The sequence below is a fragment of the Pararge aegeria genome, chromosome 16 (genome assembly GCF_905163445.1).
Source record: "Pararge aegeria chromosome 16, ilParAegt1.1, whole genome shotgun sequence".
NCBI lineage: Eukaryota > Metazoa > Arthropoda > Insecta > Lepidoptera > Nymphalidae > Pararge > Pararge aegeria.
Genome location: NC_053195.1, coordinates 10,825,974 through 10,845,173, shown reverse-complemented (window position 1 = coordinate 10,845,173; position 19,200 = coordinate 10,825,974). Strand labels below are relative to the sequence as shown.

General features: G+C 38.4%; 1 protein-coding gene across 1 annotated transcript in view; it reads right to left on the bottom strand.

The window, feature by feature from the left end:
• Positions 1–342: 342 nt before the first annotated feature.
• The window catches only part of LOC120630234 (proline-rich protein 36), a 60,766-nt gene continuing 41,908 nt past the window's right edge, over positions 343–19,200 (bottom strand). The window contains exons 2-6 of the mRNA XM_039899382.1: positions 12,039–12,270; positions 10,542–10,684; positions 6,328–6,393; positions 5,513–5,646; positions 343–5,036 (exon numbers count right to left, since the gene is read on the bottom strand). Coding sequence (XP_039755316.1) covers positions 2,910–5,036; positions 5,513–5,646; positions 6,328–6,393; positions 10,542–10,684; positions 12,039–12,270 — 2,702 coding nt within the window. The 3' untranslated portion in view covers positions 343–2,909. The remainder of the gene's footprint in view (positions 5,037–5,512; positions 5,647–6,327; positions 6,394–10,541; positions 10,685–12,038; positions 12,271–19,200) is intronic.

Sequence of the window (19,200 nt, the reverse complement as noted above, 5' to 3'; positions counted from 1 at the left end):
GGACTCCACTTTGAATTCTAAAATGGAAATTCCTCCCCATTATTTAACCCATAACTCTGTGCTAATTACTATGCCTAATCTGGCGCGTACTTGCAGACAGCCTTTGCACACTGCGAACATTTGCATATCGCCTCAACATAATCTTGAATTTAATGAGATTTTTTATATGCGACATAGCAAGCTTTTCAATATTTTGGTATTAGGAGTATAAAATGAGTAGGCGAATCGCTGTCCACGCCTTTCTTAACCTCAAAATTCAATCCTTTAATTTAGGTAGAGTGCGACGATATGCTGTGAGAAGGTCATCAGCCAATGTCAATGGGAAAAATAAATAAAACAACATTTATATCAAAACTTTTGTTTCAACAATTCCTTACACATACTAGTAAAGGCTTGGTAATTATTTACAAGGCTTCATCATACGGCAAGGTAAAAAACTGTTCTTTACAGGTAATTGCAATCAAGATTAACCATATCACAAAGATTATGCATACCAGGCTCAGCCATAGAATAAATACCGTTTACTCAAATATACTTATACTGTTTACCAATATTGTTTAATTATTATTGCTTTGTTTATTGCAATGAAGATAGCTTCAAAAATAATTTTAAAAGAAATATAATGGTTAATATCTATACAATATAACAAAGCCAGTTATTCTAGTTATATTGTAAACCGCATGAATTATTCAAATTCAGCACTGTATATCACTTCCAAATATAAACTATTAGAAAACAAATGTTAAAACTCTCCTACAATAATTACAACAATAACAAATATGCAGATACATAGGTATACTATTATCCAACTTTAATCTCACTTCTTATTCCTTACACCTCCAAAAACGGTATACCAAGCTTACAACACACTCAATTAGGGAAGTCTTCCAAGACAGAGAGTAATTTAAATCTTCCTTACAAGTATACCTTTAAAGGTTTAGTATAATTGGCTAAAATGGATAGGTACAACTTGGCTGAGCAATTAGAAATTTAATTAGTTTTAATTTACTTAGATAATGGAATATCACTTAATTTTAGTAAAGCAAAAACAAAACATAACTTCACAATAATTATTTTAGTTGTAACATACTTCAGTGATATAATAAATATGTGAAATTAAACATTTCAGATTGAACTGTTCATCAAGTTTATGTTTACACTTTTAAATAATAATGACTATTAAGTTTTTTTTAAGTTGTTAATTATCTTATTATATAAACGTAATTCAATATAATATTTTACTTACATACTTATAGCACCAACCATATGTGAATGTACTTTAGAATTATTGGTTTATATCCTAAAGTACTAACACATATCTCTACCAACATAGTTAACATTCAGACCACTGGCGAAAGAAACCTTATCAAATATAATAAATAAACTACTTATGGAAATATGCATTTGAAATTTTCAAGTAATATGTATTGTAATATTGGCACATAGGGGCAGTGAGGCCACATTCGTTGTCGCTATGGGTACATTATAAATTAACAATATAAATGCAAATAATGGCATATACATTCCCATGTATGGTTTTTCATAAATAGCCAAAAGTTGTGAACACAAAAAACACATACCTTCTAAATGAAAAATACGAATCGATAAACTTGTTAAAATCAAATAGGTACTATAAAGGATAAATAAATATTTTTAAATTACCTAACAAACAATTATGCAAACAATCTTACATTGTGAAAAAAAAATATCCATAAAGGTGCACCTATCCTAAGCTTTAGACAATATACTGGAATGATACTTTTTCAAGAATGTTACGTTTATACAATATTTATAATAATTTATTAAGATTAAAATAAATATTAAACAAATTAGTAGAACATTGTGTTGAATCATTTACACCACACTAACACAACTTTACGAAGGGTCTATAGACTTAAACAATAAGTGGAAGATGTAGGTACAATTTACAAACAATGGAATAAGAATGCCTGCATAATTGTTTGCATGTGCGGAGCCGGCTCCCTACGTTTACTACTAAATGAATCATATCTAATATTGTTCCCAAGCTGGTCCCACCCATGACGATGACTTGTGAATATGCATTTGCTCTCTCCCTTTTAACTCCACTTTACGAGGTTAATTGGCATATTTTTTATGGAACTACGTAAAAGGGAGATGAGAATACAGATGTGCCACAATTTGCACTTCAACAAGACTGGAATGTCACTTATTGATTCGGGAAATAAGCAAAATTTGCATAGATAGACCTTCAACAACACGTCTACAGTGTCTTATGATAGTTAGATCTCATCAAGCGCAGGTATCCCTTATTTTTTTCCCCTCAGTTTTAGTCATAGGGCGGAATGCAGTTTATCCACAACTATGTTGAGTATTTTTTAAACACTTTCATTATATACATAAGTAGATATGCCTCAGTAAATAAAATGGATTAATTATAGATACGTGAGCCGAGTATGTCACACACGATGGTGACGGACACTCAACACTCACTAATAAATAGAACACAAATCACTTACACTACAGTACATCTAGCGATACAAACATACGTATCATATATTAAGTACCAAATAATATCCACCCGGTCCTCTCACCACTGCAAACACTATGTGTTTCAAGAGATTAAATCTAATATTACGTCTAGTCCTCACTAAGTCACCATCGTGGATCGCGTAACCGCATCGAGACTAGCGTCATGTTACTTCAACCGCTACCCGGTATTGTAATAACTAATATTTCACTTTAAATCTAACGCCACGCAAACGTTTTCAAAGCGACAACGGGAGCACATATTTTCCGAGCGTTTCTCGTCGCGAACTCCCGACGGGCGAGGCGCAGGTGACACGGCGACACGAGTACTAAGAGATCATGTGTTATGTGTAGGTATCTTTAGAGAGCGCCACTCAATGTCCCAAACAAGCTCGCGTGGGTCAGGTGGCGTCGTACTCGATCTTGTCCCACGAGTAGTGCTTCCGAGCTGGACGCGGCGCCGGCCGCGCCAGTACGCCTCCAAGCACCGGGTCGCACTGAGGCATGTGACCGCGTCCGAATATGTTCGGTATCAGCTCAGTGTTCATGTAGTCGTACGTGTCACCGTCCACATTCATGTTCGAACTGAGATCGAAATCTTTGAAATCGAAGTCACAGGTGCGATCCTCGAAATCATTGTGTCGTGTATCCTCATTGTGGAAAGAAGGCAACGACAATTCGTTCATATCCACAAACCCGGTTCGCGAATGATCCAAGATGTCTCCATTGGTGAGAGGTGTCATACTCATTCTTTCGGGCACTTCGTCGTCAATGTCCATCGCGCCATGAGTATCGTCCCCAAGGAATCTACCGAAAAAGTCGTCATGGTTACCCGAAGTTGAATCCGAACCACCGAAGTTGGCATTAAACTCATTATTCGCGAGTAAATCTACGTTTAGATCATGATCGATATCGGTGACTGACGAATCCATGTCGCACCGATCGTTGATAGCGTTCAAGTCGGCGTGGCTCATGATTTCATTTTGAATATCGTCTAGCTCCCGCTGTAGCTCGTCCGCAGCGAGCGAATGACGCACGTGCGAATCTCCGAGAATATCGTCACTCAATACGTCCGTAGGGGTGAATTCACTAGAAGCCGTGAGATAACCGGCATCGAGAGATCTATTCGGCGTTCCATCGCCGACTGCAGACGCTGGAAGCTCTCCATTTTCGACGAGAATCTCTAAAACGTCGTCCATGATTTGACTGTCCTCAGTGTTGTCGTGGAGCATCGTAGGCCCGGGCTGTTGTGTAACGGGCGGCAGGGGCGGCGGAGGTGGCGGGGGTGGAGGCGGTACGCGTTCGGGTTCATAATGCGCCGTTGGGAGAATTGCTATCGGGACGACTTTGACACCGTTTAGGATGTAGGCCTGATTCGACTTCGCGCTCGTCGCATCGGAACTCACGTCTCCCGTTGCGGACGGCGGCGTGACGGTGAACAGGCGGACGAGGCGGTCGGGAGTCGCGTCGGGTGTCGCTATCACGTACCGCTGCGGCGCAGGGACAGGATTAGACGGCTGCTGGAGTGCGTCGAGTTTCGCTCGCAACTGCGTGACGCACAAGTGAGCTTGCAGCAATCTTCTACTCTGATCACTAGCCGCCGCTCCGGCGGCTTCCCGACGGACCGCCTCCAACTGCTGCCGCGACTCATCAAGCTGGCGTTCGAGCTCCTCTATAAGTCGACGTTGCGATTGCACGATATCCTCGGAGGGTTCCGAATCCGCTTTGGATTCGGGCGACGCGACAGAGACGGGAGATCGCGGCGACTCTTCCTGCATCTCAAGGTAGGGACGAAGGCGATCAATCAGTTGCGGCTTAGGCCCTGAGACGCGCAGGTTGCGGCGCTTGCATTCGGCGCGCAGGTCAGACACCTTCATATCCTCGAAGCGAGCGGCGGCGAATGAGACCGGCGTGACCGAGGGCGCGGGTGGCAGCGGTGGTGGCGGCGGTGCGGCCAGCGCACAAAGCGCGTCCGACGAGTCCGAGGCAACGGACGCGGCCGAAGAGGGCGCGGGCGACGCGGGCAGCATAAGCTGAAGGAGCAGCTGCTGTTGCTGAAGGAGCAGCTCGTACGGGGTCTCCATCGAATCTGGGGGCGTGCAAGCCTTTTGAGCGTTCGGAGGGCCCTTGTACTCGTGGAATTTGAACCGCGACTTAGGCTTCTGCTTGCACTTCTTGCGATATTTATCCTTGCCGGGCGCGGGGTGCTGGGGGCTGGAGGCGTGGGGGGTGACGCTCGCGGGCGAGAGTGTCGAGGGCGGTGAAGGTGACGGCGAGACCTCCTCCGGCGGCCCGCAGTACACCGACGGGTGCTGTGGGCGTCCCGACGCGCCTTCGCTAGTAGCCTTAAACTCTAGGACTCCGCTCTTTACAGCTGTCTCTATGTTCTCCTCAGTATGTAGTATATTCTTCTTTATCAGCTCGAGCGGACCGGGTCTATGCGACAATTGGTCGTTCAACTGATCCGCCAAGCGGGCTTTCTTTAGCATTCGCTGTTTCTCAGCCAAACTGGGATCTACATGGCTTTCCTGAAATAATAAAATTACTTTAGAAAATAATAAAAAAGATTATAATAAAAATGATGATGATGATACCCCGCGTGGTCCAAATTATCAACACGTCACGTCAATAAATCGCGTCAATTCAAGTGTTGGCTATTTGTTTCTATCATTACGGTGAAAATGTTAATCACTACACATTTAGGGTTTCATCATATCAACCCATTACCTCCTCCCACAATGTGCAGGGCTTAGGCCGTTTTCCACCAAGCTTGCCCAGTGGGGATTGGTGGACTCTTAACGCCTTTGAGGACATTATGGAGAACTCTCAGGTATGTTTCCTCACGACGAGATATTTTCATTGCTTAAAACGCACACAACTTTAACAAAAAGTTGGATGTGTGATTCGAACTCAGCCCCCCGGAAGTGAAGTCGAAGTCCTACCCATTGGGCTATCACTATTAGATTTAGGCTTAATAACTAAAAAAAATATAAATTTTACGCACTTGCTCCAATATGTGTCTTCGCTCTAGTTCTTGACGATCTGGTCGACTTTGAATTTTTGCTTTGAGCAAATCGCCTGTTTTCGCTCTCTCCAACTGCATTCGCTGCTTGAAATACGCAGGCGGCGTTTTTAGTGCTATAAAAAAAACATAATAAGTAGGTAAAGTACTCGTAAAGTGAGTATTCCAAGTTACTTTATTTGTATACTGCGCAGACTTTCCTCACGTATTCTAACTGTACTGAATCTTGTAAAAACCTTTATTTACAAATATAAATAAGTTATATTTAATAATATATTATAAATAAGTTTATTTCTTAATATAAGATAACATAAAAATAATCAGTTATAATATAAGTTAATAATATTTAAAATCAAATATTAAAAAATACCTTTTTATTTGGCAACAAGAACAGTAAAATTAAGATTCAATTAATAATAACAGCAGCCACTTTTGATGACGACATGTGTTGCGATAGTAATAGGTATACATAAATTCATTTATTAAATCCGACGCTATAAAGCTTGCAACATAAAAAAGTAGCAAGTAGTTTTTTTTTTTTATTGTAGTTATTGACTACATAACTACAAAATAAACTTCCATTGCAAAGGAATGAACACGGTCAGAGAATCTCATTAACCGCGGCGTTTAGACCGTAAATAAAATTCCATCACCCACGCATGCGACGTTTAGCTGCGCAGGCGTTTGGGCGCCTCACCAACATTTCATTTACATGATTAGATGATTAGCAATTGTTCTGCTTATATCCTTTAAGCAGCTATTTGTGATTGTAGACGGGAGTGTTTATAAATACTTACGTGGCATGATTCCCTGCGCCACCAGCTGGTTGAAAGGACGCCTCATCATGAGCTTCACCTTTAGTGCTGTGGAACAATTAGACAATTATACAAACATTGATCATAATTAATAAGCCTATAACAGTCCAATACTGGACAAAAGACCTCTCCCAACGGGAGGGTTTGCCTTTAATCACCACGCTAGGCAGACGGGTTGGTTGATCGCAGCAGATAGTAATATCAGGTCAATGGAAGCTGCTCGGTCTCCCTTATATTCCCGTAGTCGTTTCGTACGAAACCCGAGGGCAGATGTAGGATGGCGACAACTACTACAAGACACACTTAGTTAATACATTGAATCGAATATTGTTTATTTTATGTCTGCATTTTCCTCAATAATGCACAAATAGATATTTTCCGTATGTGATAATGAGAGTGATATAATGTTAAAACGGTGAGGACATGGTATTTATAAAGTGCCCTAGCGTCGGAACTTTTCAAATATCAGGGCGTTTCTTAATGTTTTTGAAGACCTAAATAATAAACGTGCTCTGTCGTTTACGAAATAGTTAGGTATGTAGTTTGCTTTCACGCTGTCACGCTAAAATTTTAAAAGTTCATGTGATTTTATCACGTGAAAGTTAAGTACGATTTATATGTTGCTATTTGTTACATCACAGGCGTTACAGAACCAAATTAGGAAAATTGTCCCCTATACCTCGTATCTCGGATTGCTATAATAAGTGTGTGATTAAGCTTAATGACTTAGACATCGACGGCCGAGTGGCGCAGTGGGCAGCGACCCTGCTTTCTGAGCCCAAGGTCGTGGGTTCGATTCCCACAACTGGAAAGTATTTGTGTGATGAACATGAATGTTTTTCGGTGTCTGGGTGTTTATCTGTATATTATAAGTATTTATGTGTATTATATTCATAAAAAAATATTCATCAGCTATCTCAGTACCCATAACACAAGCTACGCTTACTTTGGGGCTAGATGGCGATGTGTGTATTGTCGTAGTATATTTATTCATTTATTTATTTTATTATTTTTCATGACAGTTACATTGAATTTAGACGAAAGTTATAGATATTTGTTCTACTAATTAACCTGACTTACATTTTAGTTTATTAAGTTTAAGTTTAATTTTATTTATTACTTTTAAGACATCAATATTAATTATTTTAATCCGATTTAATTCATTTTTGTTTTGTTTTGTCGCCTAATAATTGATTATGTTAATTTTTTTATTGTAATTTAGCTTTAAATATTTATACTTTTAAAGCTTTATATTAACTGACTAATAATTAATTGTAAATATTTAATAAGAATGACTTTTTTACATTTTAATGCATGCTGTGATAACCTGTAAATAGTTGAACATTTACTATGTGACTCATTCCAAAAAAAAAAAAACCAAGTTTTAATGTATCTACTGTTGGTTGTCCTTTATAAATAAATAAATATGTCCTGGCAGTGCAGTAGGTATTGTCACTAGATAACTACTCCGACGTTATGTTACATTTATTAATAAGGCACTGAATGCCCCCATTGCCTTTTAGGCTATAACAATAAGAATTGTTATAACGTTTAAAGAACACGGTGCGATGACGCAGGGTGACGAATTTCGACGTAACGTGCCGAGTAATATAGATGTCGACGTGGTGTATCGATACGTCGATCGATACACTAAGATAGTATCGATGGAGAAGGCAGATGGGCGTAGGCGAATACAGAGATACACTCTTGTTTGCCGTAGACGAGAGAGCGAGAAGCGACGAGCGGACAACGTTGGCGCAGCGCCAACATAAATAAACACTGCACAAGGAAACTAGTGTTATGCCGCGACCGTATTCCAGACGCAACATTCACTACCACTGGGCCGAATATTGTGGGTTACTAGGCGGATCGAGCACTATCTCAAATCCCCTTTCCTTTTTTTTAATAGCCATGTTGGTCTAGTGGTAATTTCAAATACGGATCGTGTTTGATTTCGGGTGAAGCTGAGAATTTTCACCTATTGAGTATGGAAGTAAAGACGCATAGGGGAGGGGACCTTTGGCGAACAATGGGACCTTAATAGGTCGATGACTATGATGATATCAGATACATTCGCACTAATACAGACCAAAAGAGTAGGATGCTTTACACAAGTACAAAGCGCTAAATGTTTTTCAACTCTTAATGAAAATTGACCTATCCCCTTTTCAACTAAAAATTTTTTTCCCAATAATCATAAGAATTATTTCGAAATCACAGACAAACATTATATTCTTTTTCATTTTCATAGATTAAATTACTTTCAACGATTACGGTTTCACATTTTTTTCAATCTTATTATGTACTTTCTTAGTCAAAAACCCGGTGCACGGTACTGCTTAAAAATCTGACTTCGCAAGAGGTACCTTCAATAATCTTATCCGCGTATTAAATGACGCGAGTCGCAATCAAAAATATATTCTATTTTAACGATGTCGTTTTCGACTATAATATTTCTCGTGTATTCCCGAAATGTTTTACGAACTTTTTGAAATTTTTATCGTCTTTCGTAAAAGCGTGACGTTATAAGAGTGTAAGTGAATATTTTAAGAACAGGATGCCAATTTTGGCTAGTTGATTATATTTTGTGTTTATATTACAGTTTGGTATGGCGGGTTGTTTATTGGCGACGTATGCGCAGACAGGCGGAGACGCAAGTATGACCGGATGTGAGTATCGCGCGCCGCATTCTGATGCGCGTATCGTAGGAGACCTGACAGTAACTATGTGAAGATAAACAAATTACTAACATCTCGTTGTCTGATGTCACATTTTATATTAAGGAGCTATAGACTCAAGAATGCCATGATTATCGTAATAATTCTTCTTAACAGCATAGTTTATCACTATTAACCCATTACCGGCTCACTAACATCTCCTCTCAGAATGAAGAGTTTAGGCTCGCAAATCTCCTCTCAGAATGAAGAGTTTAGGCTGGAATTCATCACGCTGGTCACAATATGCGAATTGGTAGACTTTACGTGCCTTTGGAAACATTATGGAGAACTCTCAGGCATGGTTTCCTCACGCTGTTTGCCTTCACTGTTTGCTTCAAACGCACATAACTCTGAAACATAGCCACTAGGCTACCACTACCACAAGATGTATCAATTATATACAAGTACCTAATTCTTTGCTTTGCTTCGATTCACAATTCTTCTTTGCACTAAAAGAGTTGTTTTATAAATGATCGATAGTGGAAAATAATAATCGTTGAAGATAAAGCAATATCTCGTTTTTATAATGTAAGATTTTTTAGAGCCGTGAACTCAGATTTCCATATTGATTCTTCTTCAAAACCAGATGATAATATATGTATGGAAGACAGCACAATATACAATCTAAGCCAGGCTTCACGGCTAGCATTAGGAACATTAGTTAGGAAACATTTTCTCCACGGAAAATGAACAAAAGCTTCTCTCACAGTTTTCTCTACTCTCTGAACATGGTCGCACGGGTGGAAATAATATCCAAATTATATATGGATAATGTAATGTTAAACTTACCCTGTTACCTGTGACCGTGTATAAGACAAGTACATTTTATCCCTTGTCAGTGGATATAAACGGCGAATATTTTTTTTGTCTCCAACATTCGAGTTTATTCAACGAGATGGTCGCGCATGTATCAAGTACAAATGTCACCTCAGACTACTATCATTGAAATCCTAAAAGCTGTATAATGTTTATCTTTCAATACAATGGGGGCAAAAATAAAAAAAGATCGTTCTTGCGAATTTTATTTCACTACAAAAGAACAAAAAATAAGTATAACACTAATTCCTTGCGATGCATGTCTGAGCAAAGCATTCTAAGAAGAGGCAGAAAAATCGCCGTTAAAAAATGAATTTGGATCAGCTGACTAATACCTAAAGGAAAACTTCGTAATTTGATGCCATAAATATAAGGTGTGACAAAGTTGCGACAGGATTAAGAAATCATTCGATTGAGCGTTTTGCATATTTTGGACTGAAAGCGTTAGGTAATCTTGTTTTCCAATGAAAGTTTGGAAGCCAATAGAAAATATTTTTTTCGATAGCGAGTCCATCCACATACTACTACATCCACTAGCTAGCTAGCCACTAAGCTTTTCAGTTTCAAGACCAAACAAGAGGATATTCAGAAATTATAAATTCCAAAATTGCTCCCGCTCACACTTGAAACCACAGCGTAGTGGAAATAAAATTCAATACTCACATTCTTTGTGTTTGCCCATTGCGGGCTGAAGTGGACTGTCGTCGACGACAACCTTCGGGGGCGAAATGCGCGGGGGCGAGCTCGGCGGCTCGCTGGTACCGCTACCACTCGCTTGACGGCCGGCCATCTCCTCAGCACCCGAACTAAAAAAAAACATCAAAACAATAAGTAACTTTTAACGAAAGTGTTAACAAGCCGCGGGCTGAGTTTGAAACCGGGCACGTACCTTAAACTTTGTAAAAGTAATTTGCGTGTTTTAAGCAATTGAATATCACTTGCTTTAACGGTGAATAAAAACATATGGAGGAAACCCGCACGCCTGAGAGTTCTCCATGATGTTCCCAAAGGCGTGTGAACTCTACCAATCCAAACTCAGCCAGCGTGGTAGACTACGACCTAAATAAACCCCTCTCATTCTGAGAGGTAATCATTGCACCCTGTAGTCCGGTAATCGGTTGTTAATGATGATGTTGAAAGAAAGGGTTATATTCCGCAGCCTATTACTGTGCTGGACACAGGCCATCTGTCTCATAGGAGCAGTGGCGTGCATAGAGGGTATACAGATGATATAAAATGAAGAAAATCTTCAGTATGAGTTATACAAAACTTATTGTAAGAGTTGTAAAAGATTTTCTTCATTTTATCTATATACCCTGTGCAGAGATGGTTTAAGAGCGTAGACCCAACACGTCAAAGCGGGTTGGTGGGCTTTAACGACTTTCCGAGACACTCGGGTTGACTGCAAATTTTCTAACTCCGAGCTGGTACTAGCTGAAAATTCTTCAATGGAAAATAAACAATACCGAACCCACCACCTCGTGATCAGTAGTTGAACATGTTAACCACTAGACCAACGAGGCGGTAACGTACTAGTTAGTAGTTTTTTGTTATAGACCCAGGGAAGGAGCATTGCTTTGTTTCGGACTGAAGGGTTTAATTACAAGTGCATGAGGCTTAATACCTACGCCTCAGGTTGATGGATACAGGGCGATATTTTGCAGAACGTGTTCTTTGCATACCCTGTAAAGTCTTCCTCTGTGTATAGGCGATGGTTTTCCACTCAACAAATGGTTTCACATGATAGATGTGATTGGGCAAACTTGAACCGCCATATTTTTATAATAAAAACTATAAAATATATAATGATTATAAGTGCTAGACAACTTGGGCAACCAGCTAAGCTTCTGGCGCAAGCTTGGAAGGCAGAAGTAGAGAGTACTTAGTGAGAGTGAATTATTAGGAGTGTTTTGCGCTATGTAGCGAACAGTGGCGTGCATAGAGGGTATGCACAGGGTATGCAGATGATATAAAATGAAAACAATCTCCAGTCAAAGTTATAAAAGCCTACCCTTAAGTATTTATAATTCGTACTCGAGATTTTCTTCATTTTTTATCATCCTGCATACCCTGTGCATACCCTCTATGCACGCCACTGGTAGCAAATAAGGTTTCTGAACCATTATGTCTGTCTGTTTGTCTGTCATATTCCTCAGTTACCTAAAGTTATCGTCCTCGGGTGGCGTCTCGGGCGTCTGCGGCGTGGCGGGCGAGTGGTCGGGCGAGTGGGCGGGCGAAGCGGCGCGGCTGCGGTCGCGGCGCGGCTGCTTGAACCACTCGGGGTATATCGCGCTGAGGGTCTCAACCAAGTCGTGGTCCAGCGTCACGCGCCACGACGCGCGCCCCTCCGAGCCCTCCGACCCACCGCCTCCGCCACACGACGAACGACTCTCTGCAATCATAACACAGAAAGCTTAGTTTACGGTCTGATATCCAGAATAGCAGATGGCGATTGTGTACAGAAAACATATTAAACAAATAAATATACTAAAACAATACGAACATCACCATCTAGCCCCAAAGTAAGTGTCGCTTGTGTTATGGGTACTAAGATGACTAATGAACTTTTTATGAATACATAAATACTTATAATGTAAAATATAAACATCCAGACAATAAAAACATTCATGTTCATCATACAAACATTTTCCAGTTGCGGGAATCGAAACTACAGCCTTGGACTCAGAAAGCAGAGTCGCTGCCCAATGCGCCAGTCTGCCGTCTTTATTACTGCTTAAAATGTCTGGTTTCCTATCTCTACCTCATATTATTACAAAGACGATGAGGTTAATTTTATGTTTGAATGTCTTTTTTTCATTTTACTAGAAGTTAGCCCTTGATGCTAATATGGTATGGGCTAACCTGTAAGGTTATATTAAAACTATACCCCTAATTGTGGTAACTAGCCACAAGCCGAAGCCGAAGCCTCTTACCAAACAAATCTGAAATTACTTTCGCGATTATCCTTCTAATATTATAAATGTGAAAGTGTGGGTGTTTGTTACTCAATCACGCAAAAACGCCTTAACGGTTTTTAAGCGGGACAGGGCTAGTTACACTTTACAAATAGTTAAGCACTATTGTCGGAATTCGGAAGTTACGCCTTTTCGATATACTACTACAGATAGGTGTGGCTGGGTGAGGCGGACCGGAATCGTTCTGATTTAGTGAAAATCATCAAATTGAAGGTCCCTAACCTAATAAAATAATACAAAAGCATCATTTTTAGCCCTGTTAACAGGTAAATAAGCATTTGTCATCATTCTCATCGCAAACAGGTGTCGCGGGCACGGTTCTTCTGTCGGAATACGGAGTATACCATATTACGCTTTCGTCAACTTTTCCCTGTCGTAGCAGTGAGCTCTGTTGTTCTAAGTGGGAGGTACTGGGTTCGATGCCCGGCCCTTGCCGGGCATCGAACCCATCATCATTTTGGGAATTTATAATTTATTTATTTTCTCAAACTCCTATTCGCCTGGGTTAATTAATTGCAAAGACTTGCAGTCAATTAATAAGTGTTCCAGTACGATGTCGCCTAAAAACCGATAAGACATATGGGTTTAATATCACTGCCATACCCCAATAACAACGTGCCAATAACAGGTTAGCCCGTTACCATATTAGACTGCATCGTCAAGGGCCCTTGCCGAGAGGAATTAAAAACAAAATGGCCTGAACTATATTATGAAAACTCCGACAATAAGCAGCAACCTAACGTCATAGAACTATTAACACAGCTGCATAGTAACGGTAGATGTTTGTGTTGGGTAGTAATTTAAAAAGCAGTTTCGTTGAGATTTTGGCAAGAAATGCAACATTGCAATTCCAATGATTCATTGTCACACTGACTGACTGACCGGGCGCCATTTTTTGTGGCCAGATATTTCTAGCTATTTTCGTACTTAATTACTGACTAGTTGACAGCCAAACGGGTGCATTCCACCAAAGATAACATACAAGAAGGAGAGCGCTGCATAACTAATAGGATCGCTGTATTTTTATAAGACAGAATTTCCCTTTTTTCCAGGAGGTAAGCCAGGCTAATAAAATTTAGCTATCATTGGTAGTCAAATAAAATCAAATCTTAAGATAGAAAGTCAGCATTAGACTATTGTATCTTGCTAATCTACACTGATTTATAATGGAGAAACAAATCTCTTATAGAAAGTCAGCTTCGGAGTGCAGAGTGCCTTGTGTGGGATTTCTTACACTAACTCTACCTATCCGATCGAGTGAAATTTAGATACTGACTGATGATTTGTATGGAATCACAGGAGCGCCATCTAGTGACAATACTGTTTCCTAGTATTGTAGCTAGATGGCGCTCTTGCGATTTTGTAGAAAATCTCACATTAGGCACTCTGGCACTTAACCTACGTTAAAATTCTTTATTCTCGGATGCATAGTGCAGTTCTAAAGCTGAAGTGCAAATTGGCATTCCCATCAACGATTAGGTACTTGACAGTTGCATTCCATAGTTGAATTGATAACAGCTAATTAATAAAACTCATATTACCTGTTGCGCCCGAGTCTTTGCTTGTGAATTTTTCCCTTTAATGTATTTTAAACTGGGAAAATTTCATTTATATTTAGCAATAGCTAGGCTATACAATAAATTTAAAAGTTTTAGAGCAGGTATATTATTTCTCCTACTGGAGTTCGCTTTTGATTTAAAATTTTCACCTTATGTGTTAGCTGGTACAATAAATACTGCTCGCAGGATGTAACGTTAAGAAAACTAAACATTTCCAAATTTATCAAACAATTACTTTAAGGTAAAGAAAATAATAAAAGAGCGAGCATCGCTTAATGTTTCCGACTGGCAATAAAGAAGAATAATATATGGTTACAAATAAATACAACGTATGTTCTCCCCCCGTGAGTTATGTGTTGTAAAACTAAAATTTGTGTAAACATATTATAACCGTACCCGACTACCAAAGTAACCCATAATAATTGAGACATAATATTATGTTTTGTAAAAGTATTACTACTGTGGATAATGTATATTATTGAAAGTATTATTATTATACTAGTGCATAATCCTCAGCTTATTAAGGTTCAACTACCGGGAAAAAGGTTCCGCTCTCATAGGAGAGTGGCAATTAAAGCGTTGACCCATTATGCTGGTCCACAGCGGGTTAGCGGGTTTATATATGCATAATTTTTTTGCCATCTGTTACTTTATAGTTAGTTTTTCATATACCCACATCCTTACATGTATTAAAAAATTGGTTTATTACTAAAAATTACATACAAAGCGTTAGTTATTATTTATAAAAGTCACTTATTATCTAGGTTTAAAACGATTCTGTTATTTCTTAATGACAGAGTCACTCTTAATGTCATCAAAATCGGCTTTTACCAAATTTTACCCATATTGAATGGATGTGGCACGGCCTTGACAGTCGTTACACAAGAGCGGTAACACATAAATCATGTGTTACACTTCTTAAAATGTTACAGAATTCAATTTTGTAAACATACGGGCACGTGCGTACAGCCGCTGACTCACAAAGTTTGAACAAATTACGATGGCAGATGTATGTACTTCGAACTAACTAATTAAAACGGATATGATAGGAAAATTATATTTATTACTTGAATATATTTTTTTAAACATGTATTTATTTCTTATAATATATGAGTGATTTTTCAGAAAAAAAACCCATGTACGAAACATTTTTATGTTGACATAAAGTAAAAGAGTTGCTGTTGAGTACAAAATAAAACATGAGCATAGACTAGATGAACACGTTGCGTTATTGATGATCAGATAAGTAGACTTTCTAAACAGAGGTTTCGAATTATACTTTCTCAATATCGACACAAAATAAATAATTTGTAGTCCTTACGTTGCTAAACGGGTTCGTGGCATTACGTGGCACGAATTATCACAATTGCTGTTTGGTTTTATGTATTCTATTATAGGTGCCAATTTGGTTGTAGGTACGCATGCATTTAAGAATCTCTTCAATTCATCACCATCATCTATCATCATAAAAATCATGAGGTTAAAGGAAGTGTGTGAAGTGTGTGTGAGCTTGACAAAGTTAACATGTTTTAAATGCAGTAAAATCGCCAAGTTAGAAATTTTTAGTGCCATCACAGAGTTTGTAAATTAGCATTGTCCACCGTGCCTCCGAGAGCAAGTTAAAGTCCACCGCACAAACCGGTATTGGAGCAGCCTTGAGGGTCTATGCTCCAAAGCATGAGAGAAGAGACTTGTGCCCAGCAGTGTTGGGACGTTTATGCCATTGGTGATATAAAAATATCGCAAAAACCTGAGATATCCGTTTAGGTACTGTAGATGTCGTACGTTCAAATCTATTGTTTGCTTTACTACTTGTTGGCTACATATACTCTTAAGCCATTCGTGCTAAGCATTCTGCACGTCTAGTCTCGGAGAACCATTTAAGCAGTTGTGCCTGATTAATTTTATTTAAATGTGATAATAATTAGACTATCCTCAAGTACACTCTCTCCTACGCGAGAAAGCCTTTAGCCCAGCCACTAGAAAAAGACAGGCTGAATGATAAAATAAATCTTAATAATAAATAGTACAACGATGCATGAAGTGCATGCCTCTATGAATATGGCTTGTGCACCATATGTTTGCGGATTATAACAAATAAAGCTTGTTTTCATTAAGAATGTGTTATGAACCCTCGCTAAACAAGCTTGTTTTATTCCAACATTTTCGAAAAGATCAGTGAAATAAGGTAGCCTTATATTTTGCATGCAAAATGTATCTGCGCATAATGTAATGTGTAATTACAATTTTGTAAGTAAAAAGTTGCAGTGTTGTAATTACCGTATCTGTAAGTGTTAATAACAATTACCAACGCTTGATCCATTTGTTTAGGAACTAAATAACTACCACAAAAACTTATATCTAGGTACAATAAAACACCCGTCCTTAGCGCCAAGGATATCTTTTTCCACATCGCTCATCACCTCTATTTTAAAATACGACGTTAGCAAATTCTTCAGTGGTCAGTCAGTGCGTTTCTGGAATAGCATTGAATAAATCCACATTTACGGAGTGGCCTTCGATTTACTTACCTACTTAAAAGCATAGCTTTTAACGATGCCAAATCTATTTTTCCTCGTTTTTCTAATCGTTCTCTCGCATTATTACTTACAAAACGTAGATGTCTACGCATTCTAGTCACGTTCATACATATTTGTTTAGCTAATAAGAGGAGATGCTATTCATATACCTATAAGAAATGTTTTAGCCATTTTTATACGAGCCGCTCGCTGTTGCTAAAAAAACGTCGTTACAATGGTTTTGTAGGATGATAGCGTTCTTTTTCATGGAGAAAATTGTACGTTTTAGTAATACCAAAAGATTCAGTAATCTATATATATAAAAGGGAAAGTGTGTGGGTATGTTCCGTATAGGCTCCGAAACGGCTGGACCGATTTCAATGAAACTTTCAGGGAATCTCCGGATTGACCTGGCGAGTAATCCTGTAAAGTTTGGTGACGATCGGAGCACTCCTATTTTTGAACTGTCAAACTGTCAAATACAGCTTTTATTTACTATGATGATATTCTATTGTTGGGTGTACATGGGTGTAGATAATGATCTTCACCCGCTCGAGAAGAGAATAGAAGAGAATGAATACGGAGAGAAATAAATGATTTAATATATTATGAGACTTAAATTAAAAATTTAATGATGTAAGTTTATTGTTTAAATAAAATAAAGCAAAGTCTAGCCCGGCGAAGCGGGCTGGGTACGCTTGTCAAATATAAATTTCGGTATAAAGCCCATTGCTTTGTCCAGGTTGGTTATGTACATGTTAAAAAAATATTAATAGCATTTGAAATTTAGTACAAGATTTAGTACAATAAAAACTGCCAATAATACCATTTCGAATAAAGCCCGCATCATAAAATCTTTTGAATTAATTTTCATGCATTATCTTCATAACCATAATCAGAAAGCATTACAAGGATAAAAAAAAAATATGAAAGATCACAGGCTCCAAAATTTAACCACTGCCATGGTTGCATTTTGAGGAAAAGGAATGTATTCATGCGGAAAAAAAGTTGTGTCCAAGAGGAACAAGTTTTAAAAAGTTCGTAGTAAGAGTCTTTAAAATTACCAAAAGTTGATCTATAATATAAGGCCGGAATCCGTGTAATAATAAGAATTATTTACTATCTTTTCATATAACGGTTAAATCACACACAAATTAAATGTTCATGCACTCTTACTTATTATTAAATGTCTTGCTTATTTATACCGGGCGTATGGATAAGAACAAGGAGTGGTATGACGTTGTTATTGATAAGCTTATAATTTAATTTACTAGTCCAGTTTGAACGCACAAAGCCGATAATATCCATTATTAGATATAGATAACAGTTTGGCGCCAGTTTGCACCTTATTTACGTTATAAGGCTCACATACTAGGCGATTATTACTATTCCAGAATATCACAATGTGAAACTTTGTTTTTATTTCACCACTGACTGCTATCTAACCTGGTGGTAAGTAATGATGCATTCGAATTCCTTCAAAGATGGTAATAGGCTCATCTGTTAGAGGGTATAGCAGTTATATTAAAATTTCATTTGAGTGCTTTCATGTATCCCTAAGGGGGAAATTTCCAACAACGTTGCGTTTTGCGGTTGTGGGGTCGCCATTGTAGCTCTTCGAACCTAAAACCTATGGAAATGGTATATGAAAACCTATCTTATTTGATGTGATTACGCTGAGATATAACTATATAACTTAGCACAGATTTCTCCATCGCCCGCTGGGAATCTACGAGCATTCTTAACAAGGTCGAAATATCCGATCATGTATCGGAGCCCCAAGTTATCAAAAAATTTAAGAAGTAGTCTTTAGGAGAAGAAATAATTGATTTGTGTTATCTTGACGCTTGAGCAATCATTCAATGTGGATGACATAATACTTAAAATACTTAATTGTATTAATGAATATAATTTTTTATTGCGTAGAAATAAAATTATTATTAGTCATGCGTCACGAATTTACCTCTCGTTATTCGGTCTTAAGTTCATTTAGCTTACTATCTGGATTATATAATTATGTTGTGATTTATTAAAGTTTCAATCACCTGCTGCATAGTATAAAATATTTATAGCCAATCTTGATTGCACATGCAAGGATATCTAGTTATTTAAAAAAAAAAATACACGAGTCCGCGTCTTATCCTATACCTATAAAAATATTACAAATGTAAAAGTTTATGTTTGGATGTTATCACTCTTTCACGCCACAATGGTTGAACCGTAATTGCAAAACTGAATATCTGAATGTAATGCAAAGCGGAAAATTCAA